The sequence below is a fragment of the Pyrus communis genome, chromosome 17 (assembly GCF_041283825.1).
Source record: "Pyrus communis isolate YQ-2024b chromosome 17, ASM4128382v1, whole genome shotgun sequence".
Classification (NCBI taxonomy): Eukaryota; Viridiplantae; Streptophyta; class Magnoliopsida; order Rosales; family Rosaceae; genus Pyrus; species Pyrus communis.
Window position 1 is genome coordinate 19835459 of NC_142581.1, and position 10902 is coordinate 19846360.

Below are 10902 nucleotides of genomic sequence, written 5' to 3' on the forward strand. Positions count from 1 at the left end.
GATGTACTTTGGAGAATGTCCATAATCTTGTTGACCATGCTTCCATGGGGTGAAGGGTGAATTTGATTGAATCGATTTTCTCAAACACTGAAACAGAGCTAATTCGATCCATTCCTCTAAGTGTCACAGGTAAGGAAGACGTTTTGATCTAGCATAATAAGCATATGGGTGTCTTCTTCGTCATATTCGCTTACCACGTCGTTTGGGCTTGGACTCCTCCCCACCGAAATAGTGTCTCGTCCTTTGTTGGAGTACCTTCCACCTTTAGGACATGATCAAAGATATGGAATGCAAAGGTTCCCCCCAAAGTGCTCATTTTCACTTTGCGGCTTTGTAGAGATCTCATTCTCACTAGGGTGAATTTGGTGAAGAAACGCATATTGATGGATGTATCATGTGTTTTCTGCAACTTAAATGCGAAATCTTCAGTTCATCTTTTCAATTTTGCTCATTGTGCTTGGACCTATTCCCCACTCAGTTCATTTACTAGGCAGCTTGATTCTCATTCTATGATGGACTAGTTTTCTGAGTTAGCTTCCAACTTTCCATCACATAGTTTTGATATTGCGATGATGGTTGTGTGGACAATTTGGAATTGTCAAAATGCTAGACTTTGGAATGATAAATGTGATCCACTTGACTTGGCTGTGACTCGGGTTATTTCGTGGTGGCAGGAATTCATTAGGGTAAACTCTGACCCTCATTTTCCCCACACTTCTGCTCTTAACAGCATCTAATGGTCACTATCTCCTAGCGATCGTCTGAAGATGAATTTTGATGGTGCTTAGGATGAGAATGAAAGACGTGGAGGGGGGAAGGGGGGGAGGGGGTGGGTGTTATGATTAGAAATGATAACGATACTTTTGTTGCTGGTTTTTGCAAGAACTTTAGTAATGTTTTCTCCCATCTCCAAGCGGAAGCTTTGGCTTTTAGAGATGGTGTGGTTTGGGCGGTGTCAAGGGGTTTCCAAAGCTTGATTATTAAAGGTGATTCTCTTCAGATTGTAGGGGCCATCTCGGATCCTTCTTGTAATTTGCCTACTATTGGCAACATTATAGAACATTCCAAATTCTGGCTTCTGTCAATCATTGAAGATTTATGTACCCATGTATGCTGCCAAGCTAACACCGTATGGCTCGTTACAGCTTGAACAATGTGGATCAACGTGAATGGCTTGTATACCCTCTATCATTCATCACTGACCTCATTTTTTAGGATCTTATGTAATTGGTTGTACTTCTTCGGGGTCGAAACGTCGTAATCCTCAATACTTTTGTTTTGTCTGGTTTTTTAGGCTTCCCCTTCAGCCCCTAATGAAATATATATCGATGCATTTCAAAAAAAAAAAAAAAAAACAAAAAATGGAAATATGAGATATTAAAAGAACTAAACATGAAGTATAAGATAGTAGTGTGTGAGGTATTGCAAGCAAGTAAATATAAAGGTAATGATGTTATTGATCTTAAAAATTACAAAGACTGCGTGATGCGTAGGCTGAATAACTATGAGTTAACTACGTCTTTCTTGTGAATGCAAGTGTGCCAACTCACAATCAAGCTCGGTCAGGCGAGTAAAATAGATGCAATAGTGGTGTCAAATGCTTAGTTGACTTTTGACCTTAAGCGACTAACATTGAGGAAGGGACGTGTCTCGGCCTTGGGTTCTAGAACCTGAAGACAAGTTTGCCTAATTCAATGCAAAGTTCAAGATCTCTTGTACCAAGTTCGGCCGCCTCAACTATATTCTTTAGTATATAGGTGTGCCAGATCGGTATCCATATGTAAGGGTACATGTGCTCAAAGGAGATGGGTGTTTTTATAGTGAATGTGGTTTGGTCATTTGAATGCCAAACTACAAAATGCACCTTAAAGTAACCAATCATAGAACACTTCTCTTCACTGGGAGCTAATGAAGTGCACTCTTTGGGCAAAAGAATTAAGAATTCTTCACTGGCGAGGCTTGGATATATAACCAACCAAAACTTACGTAGTGATGTTAATCCAAACTGAAGTGGCTCCTCTATCACTTGATTCTACAACTCGCGTAGAGCATTTTGAGTTGTTTGTTGAGTTGATGGGTTTCCCATGTTGCAGAACCTCTTCTATTTATAGGGATTGACATTGTGATAAACCAGTCTGCTGAGGTAGAGTCTTGATGGGCCAATGTCACTCAACATTTATCTAAATACTCATCTTTATCCATTTTAATCATTTCCTTAGTTGAAACTCACCTTAATCCAATCTAGGCTTCTTGATTTAAACCAAACATTTGAACCTAGTCCCTTTATGTGACCCCTACATTCATATATGATCAAGAATGAATCCTGATATTTAGAATAATTTGCATCTAAACACATCTCATTCTGATCCTTGGCAATTTTAGTTCACTAAGGACTTGACCGAGCCACGTTTGAACTTAATCCTTTCACAATCCCACTTTCATGAGGACTCGGTTGAATCAATCATTTCCTGGGCTGAAAACCCACTAGTCTGAGAGATCATTACTGGGCCAAAGAGTATGGCTTTCCAACTTGTGTTAGCCTATTCTCGACTCAACCTGTTATTTTAGGCTCAAACCGATGTATACCTCAATCGTTAGTGGTTACTCTATTTATAATTACTAGTATCATTCCCCATCTTTGGGATGTCTAAAATCATCGAAGAAATCAGAAAAGAATCAAAAGTAAATGACATGTCATGAATGCTTCTACAGGTTAAATGATTTTTCCCCATGCATTGAGTCAATTCCATTTTCTATCAAAATTTGTTAGGCTACTTATCCCTTGAAATTTCTATGAATCTTAAAAATTATTGAACTAAGATTCACATTTACATAACAATAATGCGCAATATTCAGAAGCTTGTGACAAATGATCCATTTCACCAACACTGTTGATGATTCCCTTCACAAGTACTGAAACAATATGGAAATTACAACAGACGACAACGTAATTTCGTATCAAGAAGCCACACTTGCAGTCTTTATCAACTCATCTTCCTCGTCAACAATCATCTCGTCTCTAAAAAGCAGTTCCAAATGTGGAAGTACCTTTGGGGCCACAGGCAAATTAGCAATGTTAATATTCATCATGTCAAATCTAATGCATGTCTTATGCATGTGTGTATCATCAAATACTGGGATTTTCGGATATCGCTGGCTGAAGTGGGTGAGGATGATACGATAAACTCCCGTAGAGTTTCCAACTTCTATGGCTTCCTGCGTTGTGGTATGGTTTCTTGCCACCGCCTCGTCCGCCATGCCATCCTCAAAAGTTGCCTGCAAGACTCAAAATAGTGAAATTGATCAACTACAATCTTCCTTTTTTTTCACAGTTCTATAGTTTCTTGCTAAATTGCACAATTTTATTATCTGACAAACAAAACAAAAACACACAATAAATATCGTAACTTGCCTCATGTATTAGAACTGTAGGACCGTGAGATGCTTCTATAAGTTCCGGGCAGGGCCTAGTATCACCTGAGAACACAACCTTCCAAACCGGAATCACTTTTTCCAACACTATTCAATCTCTCTAAAGCCTTCAAGACAATGTCAAATGCCTGCTGACAGTGGATGACAAGAAAACTAACCAAGGCTTCCAAACCAGCATCATTAAGCACTTTTTGCAAGCTCTTTACAGTTGGAACTGCATTGTTGTCAATAGGACTACCCGGCCTTTTCCAATAGCTCTGCATACGGGATCTTTTAGCAAATAAATTGGAATCAACTCTCTCTGCTAATTACCTATGTATATTTTTAATGCTCATGTCCTTGAAACGAGTTGGACTTATGGGAGAAAGAGTAATCCCTATTGGCTTCAGTAACACCCAAAAGCAAGTAAAGACGCTTCTATGGTGCGCTTACAATCAAGGAACTGGATATCTAAATATTCGCGTCTCTAGTATGCATCAAAAAAGAACTTAAGCTTTATCGGTCCAAGAACAAGTAATGGCTCGTGCGGCACTCCCTTCAACAAATCACGTTGTAGGGTAAGTATTCTTGCCAACCCGGTATGGTGATCAGCATGAATATGAGTAATCCAAATACAGCTAGAATCTCTCACAGCATTATTAGAAGTGACATTGCGATATTTAGATGTCTGAAATGATCCAGTCCCTCAAAGAACCCTCTCCAAGTCATCTCTCCTTACATTTTCCAAACAACTAGGAAGCGTATTCTCATTATACCATGGCTCTTCAACCAAAACTGCATTATCTCTTGGTTTGATCATGTGGACTGGTGCCACGACTGACTAACAATGGGCAGCATCTACAACCTCCGGAATCTCTGAAATTAACTCATCAATGAATTCTGAGGAAGACACCTGACTTGGAATAACGGACCTATCTAATCCAAGACGAGTATATGGACGCAAAGTGAACTGTTCAACACACATGAAAATCACTACTATTAACATTTGTACATCAATAAAGTGGTTGTAGAACTTGCAATAATACAGAAAAAGCAGTCATGCTAATGAGAACCCGATTGGCACATAGAAATTGCATCCTGAGTGCAAAATACAATGGTAAATTAACAAAAACATTCCAGAAATCATTGAATCCCGAGTGCCAAATACCAAACATAAAATTCCAGAAATCTTAATTAAAAACGATGACAATATCTGCTGGAATTGCATAGAATCAGATGAAGTTGCAAATCCTAAGAACGGAGAAGCGATGTCGAGCTTTGATCCCTATTAATCTACCTTTGAACTGGGAGCAGGTGAGCACTGTCGAGAAGAGACGGTGAGATCGTTGTGGAGAGGAAGGAATCTGAATTTCAAATCGGTCTTTTATACTTGATGTCAACAAGCTGGAATAGCTCAGCTGGTTAGAGCGTGTGGCTGTTAACCACAAGGTCGGAGGTTCGAACCCTCCTTCTAGCGTTTTTCTAACATTTTTAAATCCATCTATTAAAAAAAATCTTCAGATCGATGAGATAAGGTTATTAGCAAAGATCCACCACACACGATGCTGCAAACAAACCAAAACCCCATGCAAATCATCCATCCAGTTCATTTCAGTTCAAATATCTAAAAAATGGTTGCTCTCCAACTGAGCTCTTGTTGTTCATCTTTTTGCTCCCTCCCATTTAACTTGATCAACTCCAACATTACCAACTCCCATTCAACTCTCAGACCTTCCAAGCCCCTCATCAGTTTCTCCAGAGCAAAAATTAGAGCAGTTAGCGCATCCCAAGAGAGCCAATCTGAAGCCATTCAACCCGAGCAACCCCCTTCCGTGGATTTCGCATTTGTTAGTGTACGTTGCATACAAATGTTAATGGAAATTCTCTGTGCATGACGTCCCCGTACTCGTCCCCGTCACTTAAACTTTGTTTTTGGGGTATATTGGTTTAATTGTGTGTTGTATATTGATTCACTGTTTTCAGTCAGTTTTACTTCCTGACCAAACACCAGATGTGCATCTTCGTCAAGCCTGTGGAGGGCAGAAACTTAGGAATATAATGTTGGATTCAAATATCGATTTGTATGGACCATACGTAAGTATGCCTCCCACTTAGTTCTTAATATTCTTATAATTTTTTTTCAAAAGAAAAGAGGTTTATATATGTTATATGTAAATGTTCAGAGTAGAGTTCTGCTGAATTGTGCTGGAGGAGGAACCTGCGGGACATGCATGGTGGAGGTAATGATTTTACAATTTCTTTAATTTCTTATTATTATTTAATACAGAATTTTAATTTTAATTTTTCAATTTTGTTGTATTTTGCTGCTAGATTGTTCAAGGAAAAGAGCTGTTAACCCCTCGCACAGACAAAGAGAAGGAACACCTTAAAAAGGTATCATCTGCGTACGAAAACTGATTTTACTGAAGTGGATCAATTAAATCACTAATTAATTAAAGTTAGGACGATGTGATCTTGGGAGGTGGTGATTTAACAAAAAATTGTAACGAAGGCTGACATTCCCGTTAATTAATGGACTCTTGCAGAAACCAAAAAATTGGAGACTTGCTTGCCAAACCACAGTGGGGAAACCTGACTCCAGAGGGCTGGTATGTTTTGAAAAAGTTGCAAATATGAGTTAGGCCAAGACAATTTGTCCGTCCTCTTGGACTGAGTTCGGAATCGGATCCTCCTTTCTATATCTTAAAGTAGTTTAGATTGTCGCTCGTGTATAAAACATGTTTTAATAAATTACAAGACAAAATGTTTTAGTGATTGTTTTCTTATTGGATTAATTTCAGGTTGTTGTCCAACAGCTACCGGAATGGAAAGCCCATGAATGGAAATATGAAGAGGTCCTGGTAGACCCTGCCCAGTCTTCATAAGACATTTTTGCCTACCATTGTGAATTTGAAAAACAAAAAAATATATAATTAATCCAGTTTAAATTTATAGAGAATTAATTTAAATGGAAATGCATCATCAGTGTAATTGGCTATTACAGAATAAAATTATTCCTTTAGTATAGTTGCTGTCCACTAGTCCCCAATAAATAATGCTTTAATTTGCTACGGGAACATGTTCACTACTTAATTATATCTGTTCATTTGAAAAATATGTACACAATTTACAAAAGAAAGATAATGTTATTTGAGATATTTAATAACTTGGATCATGTATAAAATATATATATATATATATATATATATATTATGTATCTCAATTTATATTATGCATTGATTAGGTTGACATTACATCTTTCCATTGTCTTTGTCTTCTTGTAAATCATGTTCTTTAGTTGTACTCTAAGTCACCACTTGTGTAAGGATAATGCTAGGTAAACCATTTTTTTAGACAAAATTTGTATACCGTATCACCAATAAGAAATAAGCACATTAATGAACAATTCAATAATAATTCAAGCATCAACAATCGTGTCATATGGTTTACAAACTATAGTATAAATAGATGGTCTCCCCTAGCATTACCCCTTGCATAACATGTATATAAAACAGGAATTTGACTACAATACTTAAATCTATTTAATACAATCACCAGTTCAACAATTAGATGGTAATTGTATTAAATACATATTTACGTGAATAATATATGACCGTCAAATAGTGATTGTATGAAATACATATAAATATCGTAGCCATCCCTAATATCCAATTCTCTAACTTTTATATGGTATGAGAGCATAGTGATTGTATTAAATACATATTCACGTGAATAATATCTGACCGTTGAATAGTTATTGTATTAAATACATATAAATATCGTAGCCAACCCTGATATCCAATTCTCTAAATTTTATATGGTATGACAGCATTGTACAATTCAAGAGCCTATTGCAAAGAATGAACATGCATCTGTTAATATTCTCGAGCCATATTGAGAGAACGTTTGTTCCTCAGTCGAACAATACATTTCTATAAACTCAATATGCATATGTCCACAAAAGCTCATCAGTTGCATTGTTGGAAATCACCGACTTCATTCATTATTCACAAGGAAAAAGTGACCTACAAAAAGGGCTTTACAAACAGCACAAGAAAATGGAGGTTCCAAGCTGGGAAAGTGAGAATAAATAACTGAAAACTTGAAGACAAAAAGAAGTAAAGAACAAAAGAAAATTGCTCTTCCTCCTTTTATTACAAATGATACACTGGAACACATTTGCAACAAATTAAATCTCAACCAAGTTATCAGTACTCGCTGACTAAGGGTGCATGTTCTGAGTGTATAAATACGTTTCCATAGATAAGGCCAGCAAGTCCACCACCAATGAGGGGTCCAACCCAGTAGATCCAGTTGTCGTGGAAGTCGCCGCTAGCAACGGCAGGACCGAAAGACCGGGCCGGGTTCATTGACCCACCGGAGAATGGTCCGGCAGCCAAGATGTTAGCCCCGACAATGAAACCGATGGCGATGGGGGCAATGGTGCCCAACGAGCCCTTCTTGGGGTCAGCTGCTGTTGCATAGACAGTGTAAACCAAAGCAAAGGTGATGATGATCTCAAAGACTACTCCTTCAATGGCTCCAACTCCAGCAGCTAGACTGTGGATGGGGATTGTCTGAAATAAAAAATAAATTTCATAGTTAGTTGCAAGTTGCAAAAATTTGACAAAAATTTAAAAAATTCAATGTACCTTTAATATGTAACCTGTCAAAATATTTTGTAATTAGAGTTTAAACATCAACAGTAATGATGATGCTAGATTCATCAAATTTATTCACCAAATGATGTGTCAATATCTTATACCTGTTATAAATTATTGTGCGCTCAAATTTGAACCAAACAACATTAATTAGTTTGTTTAACTTTAGTGTTCCTATCAGTATTCATTACGTGAACTAAAAAGTTATCGACGAATCTCTATTTCGTAAGAGAAAATGCTAATAAATCGTAATAAATCCGTTTTTTCCATCTAGAGATGAATACGGCGAGAGTCAAACTCTGATTGCGGTACTAAGTAAGTCATCTAGCACAAATGTCAACACAACCAAATTAAGCCTTGGCGTCACATAATACTTGCAATCTTAAAATAAGAGTAGTGATATTCGTACACCTATTTTTACTTCTCATATACCCCGTCGGATCGAATAAATTGAAGAAGATCAATGGTAAAAAATTAATAATGATGTGTGAGAGGTAAAAATGAGTATATGAATATCACTATTCTAAAATAATCACACCAAAATATCATAATTGGCCCTTGTTTTGTGCATGAAGTCTTAGTTTAAGATACACAAAACTGTCATTGCATTGGGTACGTTGAAAAATATCTCACCAAGCCTCCAGTGACGAACTTGAGGATAAAGGATGCAACAATGGCGCCAACAAGCTGGGCAATCCAGTAGAAGATGCCAGTGAGGATGGTGAGTTGGCCACCAAGAGCCAATCCGAAAGTGACGGCTGGGTTTACATGGCCTCCAGAGATGTTGGCCCCAATTGAGACTGCAACAAAGAGAGCAAAGCCATGGGCAATGGCAACGGCCACTAGCCCAGCAGGATCAAGTGCAGCATCGGATGTCAACTTGTCTGTACACACAAAAATAAAATCCCAAGTTCTTAAAATAGAAAAATCAACAAATCAACTGCTAGGGTTTACGGAAATGATTTTCGCATACTTTTTTCTGTTTTTACAGGTTTTGTTTATTTCAGTCTTTTAATTTATTTTTTTTAGTTTATTCAATCCAAAAGCTAAAAATAAGTAGGGATGGTATGCAAGTGGAGAAAAGTTGTTTGCATAAATCACTTCCCTGATTTTATAGAACGGATCTATTTTTCAGCCATGCTTAACGAATCAACTCATGACCTATTTTGATCTTAACTCAACTCAGTCGTGAATTTATCGTATCATTTTGATAGTTTAAAGGAAATAATAAATGTTATTGTAAGCTAACTAGCTGATGATGCAGTTGATAAAAAGAATAAATAAGATAAAAAAAAGAGCTATTAGGGGAAACAAATTAGTACTGTAAGCTATGGCTGAACCAACTCCTGCAAAAACAAAGAGCAAAGTGGAGATGAACTCAGCAAGGTAGGCCTTCAAGGACCCCAAACTGAAAGAATCATCAAATCTCCCAAATGCTATTCCGGCCATCTTTTGGAAATTGGAACACTTACTACTATTGAAGAATACGGAGGAGAAGAAGATAAGGCTGTAGAAAGAAGGGTGGCCTAGGTCACATATATATAGCGACAACGAGTAAAACCTAAATATTTAAGGTTTATTAAATTATATGAGTTCATGAGCTGCACAGCAAATATTTATGTGTTTAGATACAATAAAAGGAAAACTAATGAAAATATTTTGAAAATTTTGAGTTTTAATTAAAATGACAAAAATGTGTTGTAAGTGAATGTTGAAGGTATATGGCTATTGCCACATCATTTGACACATCATCACAGATTACCACATCAGCTATTGGAGTTAGTGTGTTATCAGGTAGTTAGAGTAATAGCGTAGCTGATAAGGCATATCTGCAGGCTATATAAACATGTACTTTGTGTGTGTGAGAATTGTATTGAATCAGTTGAGAAATAACAAAAGCTTTCATTCTTCTTACTCTTTCTCTCGCTCTCATCTCTCTATTTCTTCAGGCTTTGCTATTGAATGTTTTGCATACATACATTCATCTCTACATATCTGGATGAATGTTATCAGTGAATAGTATCAGGAGTGATTTATTAGAGTAAAAATGTCATTTTTCGTTAAAGTAAACAATACCATAAATGTTTTGTTAAAACTCTCAAATGGAAAATGATGGGTGATTGTATTTTTAGATCATATTTTGTAAATTATATGATAGGTCGTTTGATGTTGGATACATTTTTTTATCAAAACAAAAAATTCAATGTTAACAATCAACTGATATGATCTATAATTCAAATAGATAATCTTTGTAACATCATCCAAAAAGAATATATATGAAAGAGTGGAGCCAAACCATGTCACTTTTGTGCAGTGTTAGCTGTCGCTAACATGCTTTAATAGATGTGTCTGGAAGCTCATCAATGATTCTACCATGTGACCAACAATTCTTTTGCTTAATGGAGAATAAAAAGTGATAAACACATATTTCGTTTGGCCCTTCTACATTTTAATCTAATTATTTTATTTTATTTATTAACTTATGTATTAAAAACTTTAAAAGTATTTTTTTAACTTATATTTTTTTCTTTTTTGAACGATTAAAATTAAGTCATGTTAATAATTTATATTTATTTTTTCAGAAATAGGAAAGTACAGTAAAATTGTGAAAGGAATAGAAGTAAAGGAGAAGAAAAATGAAAGGGATTCAATTAAAAAGGGTGTAAAACTCATATAAAAGAAATAGTTGGTGAGTTTGGTGGGTCAAGAAAATAATGATAAAAGAGGAAGTGATGGACGGCAGGACAAACTTTGGGCCACCAACAGCACCGACCATGCTCCAAAAATAGGCAATCAGGGTTTCTCACGTTTGAAAAATGAGAGGAGAGGA

General features: G+C 36.5%; 2 protein-coding genes, 1 non-coding gene and 1 pseudogene across 3 annotated transcripts; 2 read left to right on the forward strand and 2 right to left on the reverse strand.

The window, feature by feature from the left end:
- Positions 1-3256: 3256 nt before the first annotated feature.
- On the reverse strand, positions 3257-4509 carry LOC137708973 (tRNAse Z TRZ4, mitochondrial pseudogene; annotated as a pseudogene).
- Positions 4510-4814: 305 nt separating this feature from the next.
- TRNAN-GUU (transfer RNA asparagine (anticodon GUU)) lies at positions 4815-4888 on the forward strand. Its single transcript has one exon. It is a non-coding gene; the product is annotated as a tRNA-Asn (tRNA).
- Positions 4889-4954: 66 nt separating this feature from the next.
- On the forward strand, positions 4955-6438 carry LOC137707452 (photosynthetic NDH subunit of subcomplex B 3, chloroplastic). Its single transcript, XM_068446324.2, has 6 exons — positions 4955-5264; positions 5395-5505; positions 5595-5651; positions 5743-5805; positions 5958-6020; positions 6213-6438. Exons 1-6 carry the CDS (start codon positions 5043-5045, stop codon positions 6294-6296), a joined length of 600 nt encoding a protein of 199 aa, XP_068302425.1. The 5' UTR covers positions 4955-5042; the 3' UTR covers positions 6297-6438.
- Positions 6439-7388: 950 nt separating this feature from the next.
- Positions 7389-9623, reverse strand: LOC137707451 (aquaporin TIP2-1). The gene is made up of 3 exons (XM_068446323.2): positions 9395-9623; positions 8706-8956; positions 7389-7988 (listed from the first exon to the last, which is right to left on the reverse strand). The coding sequence occupies exons 1-3, from the start codon at positions 9519-9521 to the stop codon at positions 7620-7622; spliced, it is 747 nt and encodes a 248-aa protein (XP_068302424.1). The 5' UTR covers positions 9522-9623; the 3' UTR covers positions 7389-7619.
- Positions 9624-10902: the final 1279 nt, after the last annotated feature.

Coding starts and splice junctions, on each gene's coding strand:
- LOC137707452 (XM_068446324.2), top strand. CDS start 5,043: ATGGTTGCTCTCCAACTGAGCTCTTGTTGTTCATCTTTTTGCTCCCTC. Junction 5,652..5,742: donor GCGGGACATGCATGGTGGAG/GTAATGATTTTA, acceptor TTTTGCTGCTAG/ATTGTTCAAGGAAAAGAGCT. Junction 5,806..5,957: donor AGAAGGAACACCTTAAAAAG/GTATCATCTGCG, acceptor GGACTCTTGCAG/AAACCAAAAAATTGGAGACT.
- LOC137707451 (XM_068446323.2), bottom strand. CDS start 9,521: ATGGCCGGAATAGCATTTGGGAGATTTGATGATTCTTTCAGTTTGGGG. Junction 8,957..9,394: donor TGGTTCAGCCATAGCTTACA/GTACTAATTTGT, acceptor TTGTGTGTACAG/ACAAGTTGACATCCGATGCT. Junction 7,989..8,705: donor AGTTCGTCACTGGAGGCTTG/GTGAGATATTTT, acceptor TTTTTATTTCAG/ACAATCCCCATCCACAGTCT.